This window comes from Diospyros lotus, chromosome 15 (assembly GCF_014633365.1).
Source record: "Diospyros lotus cultivar Yz01 chromosome 15, ASM1463336v1, whole genome shotgun sequence".
Classification (NCBI taxonomy): Eukaryota; Viridiplantae; Streptophyta; class Magnoliopsida; order Ericales; family Ebenaceae; genus Diospyros; species Diospyros lotus.
This window is the reverse complement of record NC_068352.1, coordinates 17,353,403-17,373,546: the sequence shown is the minus strand read 5'-3', so window position 1 is coordinate 17,373,546 and position 20,144 is coordinate 17,353,403. Positions and strand designations below refer to the sequence as shown.

General features: G+C 39.9%; 1 protein-coding gene across 1 annotated transcript in view; it reads right to left on the bottom strand.

Annotated features, from left to right (window-relative positions):
* The window catches only part of LOC127792476 (ubiquinone biosynthesis O-methyltransferase, mitochondrial), an 88,475-nt gene that overhangs the window by 4,927 nt on the left and 63,404 nt on the right, over positions 1-20,144 (bottom strand). Inside the window, exons 6-7 of the mRNA XM_052322976.1 lie at positions 6,685-6,734; positions 4,702-4,851 (exon numbers count right to left, since the gene is read on the bottom strand). Coding sequence (XP_052178936.1) covers positions 4,702-4,851; positions 6,685-6,734 — 200 coding nt within the window. The remainder of the gene's footprint in view (positions 1-4,701; positions 4,852-6,684; positions 6,735-20,144) is intronic.

The window sequence follows — 20,144 nt, the reverse complement described above, 5'->3', positions numbered from 1 at the left end:
AGCAAGACAAGCTAAAGGCCAATAAACAGGAGCTCCGTACATCTTCTAAAATTAGCAACCGAGGGTCACTTGCTGGAATTTCGAATTCTGTCAAATCCACCAATCTCTGGAACAATCGATTCACCGAGGTTGCCTAGATCTATTGGGTAATCAATCTCCTCATAGCAGTTGGCAACCTATAATCGGCTTTTGTGGCTTATGGTTAATAAGCGCCCACCTCACCCGCTGCTTCAAGAAGTCGCCCAGATTTAATCTACCTCAAAGGGAACCCGCCAAGAGCTGGGTCTGCTTCACCTTCAATTCTGGACTCGATTAAATCAAGCAGAAAGAGTTGGTGGCTAAGAAACTACTCAATTAACTCAGTTGAAATTTCTTTGGACTGAATTGCACTTGCCGATGTTTAGCGATTGTTACTTAGGTTCGGTCAGATTTGTGCTCTCTAATGGAAAGCTTCGCACCCAATCAATCGGCAAATTTTCTTAGACTCTCGTCTCCTTCCTCCGGTTTTGCTCTACCTGCGATCACTTCCAGTTGCGAACCTTTTGCCAGTGACAACCCAACTAGTGATGCATCAACGCTTCCTTCTTCAAGTCCACTCATTGACCAAACCACGATCGCCAGAAACCGATGCACAACCGCAATCGCTAGGAACTCCTGCACCAGTCACGACCTCTTGGCCATTCACGTCAACCTCTGGTCACCCATTCTAGTCGTCCGACCAACTCGCATCACCCTCTCTAGTCACGACCTTTTGGGCCGAGGACCACTAGCAGATGGTAGCTCCTTGAATTCGCCTGGGTTGCCGAGAATCGTGGCCATATCTCACCTCCTCTATCACGGTCGGATCTGAAAAATCACTAGCTTGATACCATCCTTCGAAGTCGCCTCCAGAAGTCGGCAACACTCTCGAGTTTCACAACCGAGAGTCACTGCCAGCTTCACCTTCAAAACTTGGACATGAGTGTCTTTGATCTGCAACTGAATTGCCGATCAAATCCACCTAACACAATGGATCAGCCACCTCCATACTCTGGTTTTAATCACTAAAATTAATTTCAGTAGCCTTTTAATCGCATCCGAACCAAAGTCAGGGAACAACTACCACCAGATTTGATTGCGGTCACTGGTAATCGATTTTGTTGCAGTTGTTGGTCTCACCAAATTGCCGTTCAAGCATGTCACCCGAATCGTTTGGGTTATCTCCTAAGATTTCAACCTACCTTGTTGCTACCTGTTTCCGAAATCACTTTCAGATTTCGTGAATCCACTGCATCGAACAGTAACCATGGACTTTCAACGGACCTTAATCAGTAACAAAAATGGCCGAGGAACGATGCTCTGCTCAATCAATTCCGACGAGTCATCGGAATCAACTACCAAAATTACATGAACCACAACTGAAGAAAGACCGCTCTGATACCAATTTGTCACATTCCTAGGGTTAGCTAGGATTGTGATAGGAATTAGGAGAGAAATCAGAATTGAAGGAAAGGGGAAATCAATAGAAAGAGGGAGAGATATTGAGAGAAATAGGGGGAGAAACAAGAGGGAGATTGGGGATAAATCTTAGAGGGAGAAATGAGAGTTTCATTCATTCAATTCAAGCATGTCTTTCTCTACATATTAGGGCCTATTTATAGGCTATTCAACAGTAAATGAAATCTGGAAAATAGCATCCATGTGCTCCTAACAACTCACAAAACACCTCCTACTAACTACTACAATCTTATTACAATAATACCCTAACTACCCTTGAGTTTTGACACCATGTTGTCGATTGTTAGATGTATGGGCTCTAGCCGTCGACCGTTGGGTTGAAAAATGCCTAAGCTATTGACCGGTGTTTGGTAGCTGTCGATTGTTTCGTCCCTGCTAGCCCAATGCTTCAATGTTAAGTTATGTTGTTGTTAACTTGTTCCCTCCTTGATTCTATATTATGATTGCTTGTTCTTGAGGGCAAAGTGCATACATTCATGGGCATGTCAATGGGTTCATGTGGGATCATGTGAAAGAATATGCTAAGAGATTGTTATGAGTATGGTTATAGTGGTGTATGCACAAGTGCATAGCATAGGCATAAACATGTTTTGAAAGGTATAATGTTTCATGTTTTGAAAGATGGTTTGGAGTATGTATTTAATAGCCTTGGGTTGAGCTAGATATGGGCCCAAGGACCGTATGGTATGGATGTTAAGGCTTTGGGTTGAGCTATAGATGGGCCCCAAAGACCGTTTGCTATGTTTATATGAAATCATGTGATTTGAAAGGCCTATGCGGCATAAATGTTTGCATGTTTTGTACACTATTTTCATGATGTGACGAAGCATGGCATAGGAGCATGTGATGATGTTAGCGGTGTTGTGTTGCATTGATTCTCGCTGGTGATTCTCTCTATTGTTGACTCCTATTGCCTCGTGGTCTTATATAGAGTTGTTTCCATTGCTCCATGTCCATTCTATATTATGCTTGCTGGGCCTTGTGGCTCATTCTTGTTTGCATCATTCTAGATAAGGGGAAAGCTAAGACTATGGGTGAGCTTGGTGAAGCTTGATTTTGATCCTTGTTTGATAGTTAGGTGTATAGAGGCCTCCTGACTAAAAGGTCTTGGGGATGGTTTGGGTGCAAAGGAAGGTAGTTAAGTTTGTTGTAATTCTATTGAGATGTTTGGGCGATTAAGCCCTAATGTATATGTTAGATGAATGGTGTTGTTAAGTAAAAGATTATGGCTTCCGTTGTTATATGAGGAATGCTTGTGATTGTATGTATTTGAGTTTTCCTTTGTACAATTCTTTTAGGCACTCCCTCTTGGATTCCTTGGTTTCGGGGATTCTGGGAGCGAGGTCCTGACACCAGTTCCTCCAACTCCATAGCTTTCCCAACCAGCGGATCGAGCCTCTTTTGGGTCAATGGACCAAGTCCACCTTAGATGACTTCCTTCTCCCTTGGGTCTTGCAGTCAGGATAGGAAGGCTAAGGGACACCTCGGGTTCTTCCGATTGCTCGTTGAGTTTCCTCACAACAAATAAATTTTAATTGTTATATCCTAGTAACAACAATAGTGGGATTATGGCATATGATTATTGTTATTATCGATTTATTTATTTGCAAAATGAAATGAATTTCATAATTCTAGCTTTATTGTTTTTCATGTCAATGTAAAATATTCTACCATGTATAGTTTCTTTTTCAGAAATTAGTTAGGGTTTTAAGGAATTGGGGGTTTTACATGCAAGGTTTTCAAAAAGGGGTTTTGCATCTAAGGGATTAGATTTAGGGTTATGAAAACTTAAAATTGATTTTTAGATTAGGGGTTTTCATGTAAGGAGGTTTACATGAAAGGGATTCTTGGTTTATGAAAGAAGGCAGGTTTCAAAACCAAACAATAAACACACAAAAGCTTGCAAGAACTATTTCTGGGTAAGGGGTATAGAGTTTTCAAAATAGCCAAGTAGGGCTTCAAACCAAGAAATAAACATGGGAAAACACATTTGGGAAAGGGGTTTAGGGTTTTTGAAACAAGAAATTAGGTTTCCAACCCTCATTTATGCTCTCCAAACAAGGGGAAAGAAACGAAAAACAAAGTTAAGAGGGCTAAAAGCCTTCTTGTTGTGAACCTTGTCCTTGTCATCAGCATAGCACCCTCCCAGGGGGGTAGGGTGTGTATCTGAGATATAAAATCAATATAAGACTAGGGTTCAAATGGCTTACTTCACCCCAGAAGTTGCCCCAATGCATCAGTTGTACGGGCAAGTGCAAAATTATCTCAACCCTCCAACCAGATGAAGGTATTTTTGTCTATTAACATTCAGTTAAAATATCTGCTACTGTCCGAGCAGAAAGCCAACAGAAAAAAGTCAATGCACCCACTTCACATCTGTTTAACAGAGGGGAATGTAATGTAATTTCTATAATGAGAGGGGGAAAAACTATAATTTAGTGAAACCTCAGGAGTGCCAAGTTTAATTTACTCTAAAATTTAAGGGTAAATTACACATAGTACCCCTAAGGTTTCACTAAATTACAGCATGTACTCCCATATTCTAAAAATTACACCAGGTGCTAGCCTCCCCTTGGGCAAATAATTGTTAAGAAATACATGCAATTTTATAGAACTCCAAGAGTACCACATATAATGAAAATCTAACCTAGAGGTGATCTGATAGAAATTTTGAACAGTAAGGGTAGTTAGTGTAATTCAAAAAAGTGGGCGTACTCTTTGTATTTATACCAAATCTCAAAGGCATCAAGTGTAATTCACCCAAAATATAATAATCCAAATTCCTCATAATATGCCTTCTCTTATTTCATCCAAATAACATATGCAAAGGTGCCTAGTCTTGAATATGCTCGATGACTTCATCCATCGTTAGAGCAAAAGGGACAAATGGCTGAATTGCCAATAACTCTCAAAGTCAAATTAGAAACATAAATGCATTATTAATTACAATAGACATTAGTGCATGAGTAGAAAGACCAATACTGAAGGACATAACTTCCTTGAAAAGCAAGGGAAGGATAATATCATGGAAAAGTATTGCAAGGATAATATAGAAAAGACAAACCCAGATGGTGGAGTTATTTCATCTCAAAAGAAGACAATAGAAAGCAAGAATACCATGTCAAATGCCAAGCAGAGTATTCCAAAAGCAAATGCCTAAACATATAATGTGGATATCAAGTAAGAAACAAATTAGATTTATACCCAGTGAAGGAGGTACTCGGCTGCAATAATGGCAGTGGCATAAGATCTCATTGTACGATTAATTGTTGATATCACAGTGGCTCCATCAGAAACAGTTAATGCTGCCAGAGATTTGCAGAATTCAGCAGGATCTGCAACATGCTCAACTACCTGAGTAAAATACAAACAATATTGAAGATTTCAAAATGAGTACAGATGAACAAGAAGGAACCCAAAGAGAAATAAATGCAGACCGACAATTTTCTATAATTAATAGTGTTGCAAGAAAAAAGCTTTAACCATCAGAGTACGGTATTTTGCAATTTATTTCTTAACAATGCTAAATCTGAAAGCTGAGATCAGATCATTGTTTCAGATATCCATGTCTCACGATGTACATTCAGCAGGTTTCATTGCAGCAACTTGAACCAAAATGGAAGTGGAAAGCCAATCATCTTTAACACAATCAAAGAATTCATGTTTGCACTTGTATTTTAAATTTATATAACCATTTTATAATGTCAGATACATGCATAGATAACAAACATATGAATATGCATACATGTAAAGTAGATTTTAGGATAGTTAAGCAGCAAGCAGTTCAAAGCAGATATTCCAGAATCCAACTTGATTAACAAGTTCCTGCTACTTTGAAAGTTCAGAACTACCATATCTTAGTTTGTGTTGGTGACAGTTAGCAATGGGAACATTTGCTGACATCAACCAATATAAAAAGTGAATTTGAAGTCTTAAAATTGATTCTCAATTACCAAAAAAGAAAAAAGACCAAAACATAGTAGAGATTAGGAGCTTTCTGTACAAAACAAGTTTGTCCCACTGCTTTCTGGGACAAATGCAACCTACTTGTCCTTATAATTTAAAACACACATTAACTCACTCAGATACCAACTTGAAAATAGAGAATTACAGATAAGAAAAAAGGTCTAGAAGAGAGAAAGGAAGAAGAAACTGGACGGAAATACTGTAGGTTGAAGCATGTATTTGTTTCCGACCTGCTCTATTTATTATAGTTGGAGAAAGAATACTAAAAATAAAAGGTTCTGACAATCAACTATCAAACAATCAGCTATCAATCAATCATCCTAAATTATAGCAATCAACAAAAGCATTTGTCAAGATTAATGAAATAAAAATCAATCAGGATTCTAGTTACTAATTCAAAAAGGCTAAAAACACCTTTTTGTCCCTAACTCTCCCTGTTTAACCACTTATGCCCCTTAACTCGAGGGGGGGGGGGGGGGGGGGGGGGGGGGGGACCTATTGTGCCCCTCAAGCTGCAAAAGGGACCTATTACACCCCTCAAGTTTCAATTTTAAACCAATCATGCACCTCATTGTCCAGTCAGCACCACAAGTGAAATCACACGCAGTTGAGGAAGGTGAGGGATGAAATGGGTCTCTCATCTCTCTGCCTTCTCTCTCTCTCCAGAGCCATCCCAAGCTTCTCTGTCAATGTCAGCGCCTCCATCTCCTCCATGGCGGTCGAACACCAATCCTAGGCAACATCTAATGATAAAATTTTATTTGGACATCAACATATATATATATATATTGTATTAATATAACATTTTGATATATAATTGTGTATAATTCATCAAAGATAAAATAATTATGTATAATTTATTAACATATATATTATATTAATATAAAATTTTGTCCAAGCGCGGGTATGTCACGTTCAGGATTTTGGGATTTGAGAGGTGTAATAGGTCTCTTTTTACAACTTGAGGGGCACAATAGGTCCCCCCTCAAGTTAAGGAGCATAAGTGGTTAAACGGGGAGACTTTAGGGGCAAAAAGATGTTTTTAGCCATTCAAAAATATCCAAGTATGTCACTGATCTTAATCATGAGAAACTAATCATTTAGCTCATATAGCACAAAAATCTCAAAAAGGCAGCACATAAACAAAATTTGATAACTTGAAGAACACATTGCTAAAAGGTAGCAATTATTAGCTAATAGCAGTTAAAAATAATATCATACCTCTAAAGCAATCACAGCATCAAACTCTCTGTGCTCCTCGACAAGTTTTTCTGTTCACGGAATTGGACGTGCAAGTTCTGTGTATTAGTTTAGGAGGTTTGAAATAAGGATAGGTAACATGAATGTGAAAAATTAGCCAAATAATTAAAGATCTGTGAGAACAGCTTTGGTATTCTTAAAATAATCTATCTTACTAGTCAAACGAGATAATTCCAAGGTCATATGGGAATTTCACAACTCTGTACAACAAAGCTAAGTGAAAAGTCCAACAGTAACTTGATAGAACACTTTCTAAATGAGCCAAAAACAAAATCTAAGAAGTATGAACAGTGATGCTTTTATGTAGCGCAATGTTGCTTCAATTTAGAGACGTTAAAGACTTTAAAATAAACACACATATGATACGTCAGGGAAAGTTTTCAGAAATTTTAATTACGCCCTGTTTGGAACTTCTTTTTCCCTTTTTCTTTTTTTTTTTTTTTTTTTTTTTTTTTGGGGGGGGGGGGGGGTGGTTTGTTATGGGAAGATAGCTAAGAAAAGCAACAGAAAAAAATAGTAGACGTTAAAGACTTTAAAATAAACACACATATGATACGCCAGGGAAAGTTTTCAGAAATTTTAATTATGCTCTGTTTGGCACTTCTTTTTCTCTCTTTTTTTCCCCCCCGGGGGGGAAAAGAAACAGAAAAAAACAGTAATTAAGTGTTTGATAACTGTCTAAAAAAGATACTTTTTGTTGGTCATTTGTAGAACACAATTTAAAAGGTAAGAGTAAATTAAACTAACCACCATTGAGGTTTGACATAATTACAGGAAGTATCCCTCTACTTTGGTAAATTAACTTGACCACTCCTACCATTAAAAATAAAGGTGAAATGACTATTTTGCCCGATAATTTTCTCTCCACTCTCCCCTTTTCTCTCTCCTCTGTTTTTTGAGTTAAAAAAAGAAAAACAACATCAGTAGCAGAGAAGTGGTGGCCAATGAACCCAAATTGTTTTTGAGTTCATGACCTAGATGTCATTGGGTTCGCATGAACCCAAGTCACCTGAACCCAACCAATGCTGAGTTCACCAAAATGTAGTTGTGGTTGGGTTGTGAACTTAGGCAGCGATGGATTCCAAGCAACCTAATATATATATATATATATATAAAGAGAGAGAGAGAGAGAGAGAGCTTAATGGCAATCCCTAATTTGCGTGCACACATATACACACAAATAGACAAATTAGGGACTTGTGATTCAGTCTTCATCGCCACTCCTTGGCGAAACCCTAGCCGCTACTACTATGGGTGACTTATGATTCTGCATGCCATCACTGGCAATGGAGCCCCTTCAAAGACTAGATATCCCTCAATTTATCTCCTTTCATCTCCGTCTGCCCTAGGCTGTCTTCTTTTTTATAGTCATACCCATAGTGTGGATGGATTCATCTCCCTCCTTTTTCGATTGTCAAAAGAAATAGGAGGGCTAAGCAGTGGGACTATTGACATTCTCGGACAAAAAGTGCCATCGCTACAATCATCGAAGGAGAGAGAGATTAAATAAGGGTATTTTTGACATTTAATACAAAATAACAACATAAGTTTAAGCATTTGAAAAAAATAACATAGGATATAATGATAAGGTAAAATAATATGGATTTGTAAGTCCCTCTAATTTTTCCGTTTAGGAATTCAAGAGACTAAAGTTCAAATTTGTTTATGAAAAAAGTTTTCTAAACTTTATAGTCACTTCTCTCTGAATATATGCAAAGAGAAAAATGGTATCCTAAAATTTTGATACACTTGATGAGTGTATAAGATGATGAAAAAATGAATAAATAATTATATTTCTATATACTTAAAAGTGTTGTCCTATTATTTCAAAACTACAATGTCAGTGTTATCGTTGTCACCTTGTATCTTTCCCTTGTCACCTATCCATGCCCTTGCTACTTAAACTCAGGAAGCTAAGAAGTCAGCTAACTAGCATTTGAATATAACTCGTGAAAGTGCCTGGGTAGATTAAGTAACAATTGCATGCTAATGTAGACATCATCATGGATGGTGACTCTGGCTGGAGAAGGAAAGGAGTGTGATACCTGAATTGTGTGTGTCACGTGGTTGCAATCTGGAGTTGTGCAATATGTGCTGCGCAAAGAGGAGAATGACTGGTTGAGAGCCATGACCAATGTGATGAACAGCAGGCGAGACAGCAGCTGGTGTCAGGCACACTTGGTGAAGATGACAGTGAGAACCACAACGAGCAGCAGCTGGGTTTTCTCCAAAAAAGGACTGCAATGGAGGACAGCAACAATGAAGACGACTGGGTCTTCATGAGAGAACAGATGAAGGAAACAATCAGATTGGAGGGGTGGTAAGGAATTGCACAGGAAATCACACCAAACTGGTGTTTCACGGATTTTTGTACAGCAATGATGTGGTTGAATCAGTTGATGCCATGTGCCCTTGGCAAAGACCCAGAGGTTGGAATTTGCTTCCTTGTGAAGGAGGAGACCAGATTTGAGAGGTAGCAAAGACTTGATGGAGAAGACCAGATCAGATAGTTGGACAAGTGTCATGAGGCACAAAGCAGCAGCATGTAACAGTGAAAAATAGATGTTCACAGCAACAGAGCAGAGTCACTAAGGTTGCTTCAGAAATTGAAGGAACCCTACCACTGTTTAATTTTCCATACCACATCAGATTTAACTGAGAGAGACATAAACAAGCAGTAATTGGAGAGCAGAGAACTGAGATTCATCCATGGGTAAAGTTACGAACTTTGGCTCATGCAACTAAGGTGAGAGGCCAAACCCCGAAGGTCACAGGGCAGCAACAATCGAAGACAGAGGATCGGATGCGCCTCCAAAAATCACTGTAATACCCTGAGAGACCGTAAAAATCTTGATTTTAGGCCCTAGAAAAATTATTAAAATTTTAGCGAGTATGTAGTGAAATTCATTTAATAATTTAAGTATGAGACCCTAAAGAAATTATTGGAATTTTAAATGTTTATGATGTTTAAATTTATTTTTTTAGTTGTATGTAATTAAATCATATAGTATATGCTTATTATATAGTATGCATATTACTGTTATATGTATATGTATGAAAAGAAGTGTAAATGTATAGGTATATGTACGTATGTATATATGTATGATATAAAGGTATATATATGTATATATCCGTATATATATATATATATAAATGCAAAATTTGGCAGAGAAGATCGGAGCAGGCACGCGCCATGCTCTGGCCGCGCCTACAAACAAGAAATCAAGGAGAGGGGGGGGCGTTTAATGGGAAATGACCTTAGGAATGGCCTCAGGGACGCGTGGCACCCTTGATTTGACCATTCGCGACCGAATTTCGTTATAAATAGCCGCGATCAAACAACCCCAGTCATCCAAAAAAATTTTACTTCTTAGAGCAGTCAATTGAACCAGCATTTGCGAGTTTTGAAAGTAGAGTTGTGATCCTTGCATCGTGGGCAAGCTTCATGGAGCATTTGGTGGCCAACGTAGCAGTGAAGGAGGAATCAAGCTCGCTGGAAAACGCACAAGTCGCCGGAGCCACACCTTCGATCGACAAATCGAGGTACCTCTTGTGCTTTTTTCTCGATTTTGAGGCTATATTTGGGTTCGGGAGATCGGGTTTAGGGGGGGGTAGGGGCCTCATTTCGAAGCTCGGAGGCCTGGGAGGTTCGCCGGCGACGAGGAAGCCGCCGGAGAAGAAGAACCAGACCGGGCGCGTGGTTGCACGTGCTTGCGAGTGGGAAGAAGGCGCGTGCCTTCCACGCGCCCGGCAGAAAATAAAATAAGAAAAGAAAAAGAAAAGAAAAGAAAAGAAAGGAAAAGGAAAGAAATAAAGAAAAAATAAAAATAAAAGAAATAAAATTTTGCAAATTTTTTTATTAAAACTGGAATTTTATTTATGTTATGTTTTGTGAAAAATATTTCTGGAAAATGTTAAATTAGCCATTTATTTAAATAGTTCTTCTATTATGGAAATAAGGAAAAATAGGAATTTAATTCAAAAAATTCCAAAAAAATTCCAGAATGTTAGAAATATTATTTAAGGAATATTGGTAAAGAGAAATTAGATTTTATGAAAGTCTAGATAATTTTTATGCAATTTTTGAAGAGATAAGGCTTAAAAATAAAAGAAAAATTGAAGAAATTATTAAAAATAGTAAAATGGTATTCTAAAAATAAGTTTAATGTTTTAGGAGTCCTTGAGGACAAGAAGAGTAAAAAATAGCCGCCCGTCACGATTTTTGAGGTCGGCACGCCTTTCAAGACAACTTAGCTGTAAGTGTACCGTTTCGAACTTAGTACGATTATAAATGTTTATCTTCGAGAATGCTTACATCATATTGACATGCTATGATATGTACCCAACACATAGACTGCATCTATGATATGATTATGAAATGCATAAATACACGTTGATGTCATTGATCACACGCATATGAGGCCGTAAGGAGTACGAACTGGCACCGCTGCCTTACCAAGAATGCACCCATACACCCCGGCTTCGATAGAGGTGGCCGCTAAAATGGTAGGTAGCATGAGGGTGCAGTTGACATCTACGAGGTAAGACATTGCATACACACATGACATAACATTATGTACCCTTACTTAGATGGTTCATCATCTAACTTGGGTTCGCTCCTGGAACATTCAACGTTCAAGTGGAGACTTGCAGTGATGATACCGAGGTTGGAGATGTGTAGTGATGCGAGACGTCAGGAAATGAGGAAATGTGCCATGTTATGATGTAATATGAATAGTTTAAGAATTATGTACAATTGTTTTATTTCAGAAGCTTCTGTAATAACTTCGTAATAAATGCTAAGTCCAGTTATTCATGTATGTATTGCCATAAGCAGGTTCGATTCAACTTACGCTTTGTATTTATTTTTTAGTGTAAATATCTCGCCTAGCATTAGATAAGGTCTTAGGGAATTTAAAAAAAAAAATAAGTCCAAATTTTCTAAGGCATAACACACCCTGAAGAGGTGGGCTGTTACAATTGGTATCAGAGCTCAACTCAGTGGAGTACTTAGGAAAGAAAACTTAGACTGATCCTAGCAGGTTGGAAGTGCCAACTCGAAGACAATTAGGGGTACTAACGGAAGTTGTGATAACAGGATGGCTGAAAATTTCTCGGAGCAGGTCTTGGTTGATCATTGGGCCCATTGTTTGGAGAATCGGATCCCGGAGCCAAACGAGGGCATCATGGAACACCTCGTCCAAATGGAGGAAATCCTTGATGACGTACCCCCCCAAGTTATCGACTCTGGCCTAACCTAGTCCAACTTCAGATAGACATGATGGTCGGTGTCTTGGAAGGCGACTTGCAGGATTTTGCAGATTGGATTCGACATGGCGAGCAGTTCCCTGATTTCAACCTCTATTGTGCATGGATTCGTGAGCTACTGGTAGAGCTGTACGAGCCAGTACTAGCAGATGAGCCCGACGAAGAAATAGGAGACCCGCTTGAGGAGGAAGAGGAAGAAGAAGTGGAGCGATCTGATTGAAGCAGAAGAAGAAGACAACATACCCATGTTCTGGGCCGGAGATGACCTTCTCGAGTTCGAGGACACCGATTCCGAAGGCGAGGAAGAGATTGAAGAAGTGATGGACGATCCCGAGGCACCGCCATACGAGTCTGAAGATGAGAAGAATGTTTAGATATGGAGGTCATCGGGACCAAAGTAGATCTAATTAGAAATATTCTAACTATCTATGTGACTCGTGTTGTGTGATATATGTGACTTATGTAGTACCTAGGACATTTTGCCGAATGTATAATATTTATAGAATTAATGAAGGAATTATCTTCTTGGATGGCAGGACCCTGTTATCTAATCCAGAATGCTACTGTCTTTTCAGATGGTGAATACTCAAAAGAGCTTAACAGTAGGACCTAGAACGCCAAACCAACAAGCTGGCAATACAGAAGGGAATACAAGTGGGCACCCGGAAGGCAACTCCAGCCAGAAGACCGGGAGTAGCTGACTGGATCAAATGGAAAGAATACTAGGGAGCATGGTGGGATTCATGCAAGAAACTCACTTTCGGGACAGCCATACGGTCAACATGCTCGACATTTACCATCGCAGAACCCTCCTGTCTTTCAAGGGAAGCTTGGCGCAGACCCCAACGAAAGGGAATTTTGGATCGAGCAAACAGAGAAGCTGCTAGACCACCTACATTGCGTAGAAGAAGAGAAAGTCAATTGTGCCACCTTCATGCTGCAAGATGAGGCAGATAGATGGTGGAAGGGAGTCAAAAGGGCAATGACCCCTAGATCTAGGGCACCCTACATCACTTGGGAGCGATTCAAGGAACTCTTCAATGAGAAGTACTTTCCCTGAATTTAAGAATGAAGAAAGAGAGAGAATTCATGGAGCTAAAGCAAACCGGGGACATGTCTGTCGCCCAGTACGAGGATGCTTTTAGCTGATTGATCCGGTACATGCCTATTTATGAAGGAGATGAAAAGATCAAAGCTCAGAAGTTTTTGGGAGGGCTAAATCTGAAGCTTCAGAGGGCGTTGAGTAGTATAAGTACTCAGTCCTATTCAGAAGTGGTGTTGCAAGCCTTTACCATTGAGGCTAACCTAAGCCGGATCGAAGCTATCCAAGGAGAAAGTCAGCAAGGGAGCAGTCATAAAGCAGGCGAGAAGCTGGAACTTCAGAGGCCGAAGTTCAAGCCTAGTACTCTGTGCCAAAAATGCCAGAAGCAACACCATGGGAAGTCGTGCCGACTTGGAATGAAAGGTTGCTACAACTGTGGAGAAATGGGACATCTCAACCAGAACTGCCTAAAGAGAGGAATCACTTGTTTCAACTGCTAGCAGACGGATCATTTTGCAAAGGACTGTCCCAAGCCGCGACTGATGAGCCAACCTCAAGGGACGTCCGGGAATGCTAGAATGCTAGAGTACAGCAGAGAAAAGTGTTTCATCTGACGCGACAAGATACGGCAGAAGACCACGGCAGAAGACCCAGCCATAATTGAAGGTACCATGTTATTATCTGGTATTCCCATGCATGTTTTGATAGATTCAAGCGCAAGTCACCGATTCATTTCACATGCATTTGCTGAAGTATTAGAAGAAAAACCAGAAAACATGAATTGTCGTATGATTGTGGCAACCCCAATGGGGAAGTCTCTAGAAACTTCTTCAGGATACAAAAATAGGAAGATTCAGATAGAAGAAGTTGAGTTCCTGGTGGATCTAATCCTTCTGGAATTTCAAGATTTTGATGTGATTTTAGGAATGGACTTCCTAACCAAGTACAACGCTACATTGGACTGTAAAGCTAAAACAGTCTATCTTAAGAGCGGAGACTTGAACCTCAAGTTTTGAGGGCAAAAGGGGGCAAGTGATCGGAAGTGGATCTCGGCTCTAGAGGTTGAAAAACTATTACGTCAAGGAGCACAAGGATACTTGGCTTGTGTCAAAGGAAAAAGCGAGGAGCCGTTAAAAATCGAAGAAGTGCGAATCGTTAGAGAGTTCGGAGATGTGTTTCCCGAAGAATTGCCTGGATTGCCACCCTAGCGAGAGATCGAGTTCTCGATAGAAATAGTACCAGGGGCAGGTCCGGTTTCAATACCCCCGTATAAAATGGCTCCTGCAGAATTAAGAGAACTAAAAACCCAACTTCAAGAGTTGTTGGACAAAGGGTTCATCGAACCAAGTATGTCGCCATGGGGAGCACCAATACTCTTTGTTAAGAAAAAGGACGGGAATCTGAGGATGTGTATCGACTATCGACAGCTAAACAAGATAACGGTCAAGAATAAGTACCTACTCCCCAGAATCGATGAGCTGTTTGACCAGTTACAAGGAGCCAAGGTCTTCTAAAAAATCGACTTGAGATCAGGGTACTATCAATTGAGGATTAAGGCAGAAGATGTGCCCAAGACCGCTTTTCGTTCTCGATACGGGCACTACAAATTTCTGGTGATGCCGTTCGGGCTGACCAATGTCCCAGCAGCTTTTATGGATACTATGAATCGAGTCTTCAGACCATTTTTGGACAAATTTGTGATCGTGTTTATAGATGACATACTGATATACTCTCCCTCGGAAGAAGAGCACGAATCACATTTAAGAGTAATATTGCAAACGTTGCAGGAACATAAGCTGTATGCCAAATTCTCAAAATGTGAATTTTGGTTATACCAGGTGGCGTTTTTGGGGCATGTTATATCGGCCGAAGGAACATCGGTCGACCCGGCCAAGATGGCAGCTGTGACGAATTGGAAGCAACCTCGGTCAGTTACTGAGATTAAGAGCTTCTTGGGATTAGCTGGATATTATAGAAAGTTCGTGGAAAGGTTTTCCAAGATTGCAACACCCCTCACCAAGTTAACTCAAAAGGGGGTGAAGTTTGACTGGAGTGAACGGTGCGAAGAAAGTTTTCAGACACTTAAGGATAAGCTGACAACCGCTCCAGTACTAGCCATGTCAAAAGGATCAAGAGGATTTATGGTGTACACTGACGCCTCTAGAAATGGGTTGGGGTGTGTACTAATGCAGCACGGTAGAGTCATTGCCTATGGATCCCGACAGCTCAAGAATCACGAGAGAAACTACCCGACTCACGATTTGGAGTTGGCTGCGGTGGTATTTTCCTTAAAGATTTGGAGACATTATTTGTATGGCGAGAAGTTCGAAATTTTTACTGATCACAAGAGTCTACAATACGTCTTCTCGCAAAAAGAATTAAACATGAGACAACGGAGATGGATGGAGCAGTTAAAAGATTATGACTGCACTATTCAATACCATCCCGGTAAAGCTAACGTTGTAACAGATGCTCTAAGTAGGAAAGAAACCACTTGCGTGGCCGGAATGATGGTGGCAGAATGGAAGCTAGTTGAAGCCTTTAGCCTGATGACGGTAGGAGTAATTTCCCAAGGAAACTCTGCCTACGCAGCTAGTCTCACGTTTCAACCAGAATTAATGGATCAAATACGACAAGCCTACTCAAAAGACTCTCGAATTAAGATGTGGGTTGACGAGCATGGGCAAGTAAAGAGACCAAAATTTGAGGTAAGAGAAAACATCCTTCGTTTTCAAGATAGGATATATGTACCTCGTGTTAGGGAATTGCGGTAAGTAATTTTGGGAGAAGCCCATCGATCTAGATACTCAATACACCCTGGCGCCACCAAAACGTACCAAGACTTGAGGGCTATGTATTGGTGGCCAGGAATGAAGAAAAGCGTGGCAAGATACGTGAGTCAATGCGACACGTGTCAAAGAATCAAGATCGAGCATCAGAAACCAGGTGAAAGTTTACAACCATTAGAAATCTCGGAATGGAAATGGGAACACATTACGATGGATTTTGTGACTGGATTGCCAAGAAGTCCTAAAGGAAATGATGCCATTTGGGTGATCGTTGACAGACTGTCTAAGTCTGCTCATTTCTTGGCTATGAAAGTAAGCTAACCAATCAGCAAGTTAGCTCAGCAATATCTTAACAAGATTGTCAGGTTGCATGGAGTGCTTGTAAGCATTGTATCAGATCGCGACCCGAGGTTCACTTCTAGGTTTTGGGAAAATCTGCAAGAGTTTAGGTACTCAGCTTAGGCTAAATACAGCCTATCATCCCCAGATAGATGGTCAATCAGAAAGGACCATTCAAACCCTAGAAGATATGCTGCGAGCTTGTGCTATCGATTTTCCAAGTAGCTGGGAGGAGCATTTTCCATTAGTAGAGTTCGCTTACAATAACAGCTACCACAACAGCATTGGAATGGCCCCCTATGAAGCCCTGTATGGACGAAAATGTAGGTCCCCGATATGTTGGACTGAGGTAGGTGAACGCCAAATCTTGGGACACGAGATAGTTCAGGAGACGACAGAAAAGATAAAGATCATTCAAGGGAGAATTAAAGAAGCTCAGAATCGCCAGAAATCCTACGCAGATACGAGAAGAAGGAAATTGGAGTTCCAAGTAGGTGACAAAGTATACCTAAAGATATCTCCACTAAGAATGGTGACCAGAAGCAATAAGAAAAGGGGCAAGTTAAGCCCCCGGTATATAGGACCATATGATATAGTGGAAAGAATTGGACCAGTCGCTTATCGACTTGCTCTACCCCTGGCCCTATCAAACCTCCACGACGTGTTTCATGTATTGCAACTTCGTAAGCATGAGCCAGATCCCTCTCAGGTAATGCCAACTGAAGCTATCGAGATTCAAGAAAATCTCTCGTACGTTGAGAAACCAGTCAGAATTTTGGATCATAGGGATCAGGTCCTGAGAAGTAAGTCAATTCCTCTTGTACAAGTTTTGTGGAGAAACCCAGTGAGCGAAGAGATAACTTGGGAACGAGAAGAAGACATGAAGCTTAATTTTCCATACCTATTTGAAGACCCTATAGTTGGAATGAGTGAGGAATGATCAAATTTAGAGGACGAAATTTTGTAAGGATGGGAGAATGTAATACCCTGAGATACCGTAAAAATCTTGATTTTAGGCCCTAAAAAAATTATTAAAATTTTAGCGAGTATGTAGTGAAATTCATTTAATAATTTAAGTACCTGACCCTAAAGAAATTATTGGAATTTGAAATGTTTATGATGTTTAAATTTAGTTTTTTAGTTGTATGTAATTAAATCATATAATATATGCTTATTATATAGTATGCATATTACTGTTATATGTATATGTATGAAAAGAAGTGTAAATGTATAGGTATATGTACGTATGTATATATGTATGATATAAAGGTATATATATGTATATATCCGTATATATATATATATATAAAAATGCAAAATCTGGCAGAAAAGATCAGAGCAGGTGCGCGCCATGCTCTGGCCGCGCCTGCAAACAAGAAATCAGGGAGAGGGGGGGGCGTTTAATGGGAAATGACCTTAGGAATGGCCTCAGGGACGCGTGGCACCCTTGATTTGACCATTCGCGGTCGAGTTTGGTTATAAATAGCCGCGATCAAACAACCCCAGTCATCCAAATTTTTTTTACTTCTTAGAGCAGTCGATTGAGGCAGCATTTGCGAGTTTTGAAAGTAGGGTTGTGATCTTTGCATCGTGGGCAAGCTTCCTGGAGCATTTGGTGGCCAACGGAGCAGTGAAGAAGGAGGAATTGAGCTCGCCGAAAAACGCGCAAGTCGCCGGAGCCGCACCTTCGATCGACAAATCAAGGTACCTCTTGTGCTTTTTTCTCGATTTTGAGGCTATATTTGGGTTCGGGAGGTCGGATTTAGGGGGGGTAGGGCCTCATTTCGAAGCTCGGAGACCCGGGAGGTTCGCCGGCAGCAAGGAAGCTGCCGGAGAAGAAGAACCAGACCGGGCGCGTGGCTGCACGCGCCTGTGAGTGGGAAGAAGGTGCGTGCCTTCCACACGCCCGACAGAAAATAAAATAAGAAAAGAAAAGAAAAAGAAAAGAAAAGAAAAGAAAGGAAAGAAATAAAGAAAAAATAAAAATTAAAGAAATAAAATTTTGCAAAAACTTTTATTAAAACTGGAATTTTATTTATGTCATGTTTTGTGAAAAATATTTCTGGAAAATGTTAAATTAGCCATTTATTTAAATAGTTCTTCTATTATGGAAATAAGGAAAAATAGGAATTTAATTCAAAAAATTTCAAGAAAATTCCAGAATGTTAGAAATATTATTTAAAGAATATTGGTAAAGAGAAATTAGATTTTATGAAAGACTAGATAATTTTTATGCAATTTTTGAAGAGATAAGGCTTAGAAATAAAAGAAAAATTGAAGAAATTATGAAAAATAGTAAAATGATATTCTAAAAATAAGTTTAATGTTTTAGGAGTCCTTGAGAATGAGAAGAGTAAGAAATAGCCGCCCGTCACGATTTTCGAGGTCGGCACGCCTTTCGAGACAACTTAGCTGTAAGTGTACCGTTTCGAACTTAGTACAATTATAAATGTTTATCTTCGAGAATGCTTATATCATATTGACATGCTATGATATGTACCCAACACGTAGACTGCATCCATGACATGATTATGAAATGCATAAATACACGTTGATGTCATTGATCACACGCATATGAGGCCGTAGGGAGTACGAACTGGCACCGCTGCCTTACCAAGAATGCACCCATACACCCCTGCTTCGATAGAGGTGGCCGCTAAACTAGTAGGTAGCATGAGGGTGCAGTTGACACCTACGAGGTAAGACATTGCATACACACATAGCATAGCATTATGTACCCTTAGTTAGATAGTTCATCATCTAACTTGGGTTCGCTCCTAGAACATTCAACGTTCAAGTGGAGACTTGCAGTAATGATACCGAGGTTGGAGATGTGTAGTGATGCGAGACGTCAGGAAATGAGGAAATGTGCCATGTTATGATGTAATATGAATAGTTTAAGAATTATGTACAATTGTTTTATTTTAGAAGCTTATCGTAATAAATGCTAAGTCCATTTATTCATGTATGTATTGTCATGAGCAGGTTCGATTCAGCTTCCGCTTTGTATTTATTTTCTAGTGTAAATATCTCACCTAGCACTAGATAAGGTCTTAGGGAATTTTAAAAAAAAAAAAAAAAGTCCAAATTTCTTAAGGCATAACACGCCCTGAAGAGGTGGGCTGTTACAATCACAGTGGTATGGGTCAGCATGGACTGAGGAAGAAGATGTCAGAGAAAGTCCTGGATCATCTCCAGCAAGATGGCAGAGGCAAGGTGGCATGAGAGGGCCAGGTCTTTGCTGCCAAAGCAGCAGTGGCAAGATCCAGGCAAAGGGTAACCAGTGGCAACAGGGTTAAACAATGAGTCTTACTGTGCAGAGAGACGAGGTTGATGGCAGCTGTGGCGACATAGTGGCATTGCAATGGAGAGACAATGAGCAGCACAGTGATTTGGTGATGCAGTGATGACGAGGAGGAGTTATCAGTTGTGACATTGGCAGAGGTCTTACAAAAATGTGGATCTCAAACCACAGTTACCAGATTCACTCAGCACCCCTAGAACTGTGATCCAGATCAAGCGTTGCAGATCGCTGTTCTTTTGTGGCCCCAAATCGCTGGCAACGCAATCTGGATCCCTAAAAAGGGGGAACCCAAGCTGCGTAAACTCAGTTAAAACAAGAGAAGAAATTTAAACTAAAAATAAGTTTCAAAGAAAATTAGACAAAAGAAAGTTTGCATACTTCCCCAAAAATGGGGATCCCAAGCTATGTGTAAACTCAGTTAAAACAATTTAAAACAAGAGAAGAAATTTAAAGTAAAATAAGTTTCAAAGAAAATTAGACAAAAGAAAGCTTGCATACTTCACTTTCTTGAATGTTCTATTGCATTTCGTATATTTTGTTGTAGGTCTCTGTTTTGAGGAAGAATGCTGAATCTCTCTCTCCCTCCCTTCGTTTAAACTTCGAAGGATGGTTAGGCAAGGGAAAGGAGAAAGTGTGAGATGGGGTAGAGGAATAGATAAAAAGAACTAATTCTGGTGTT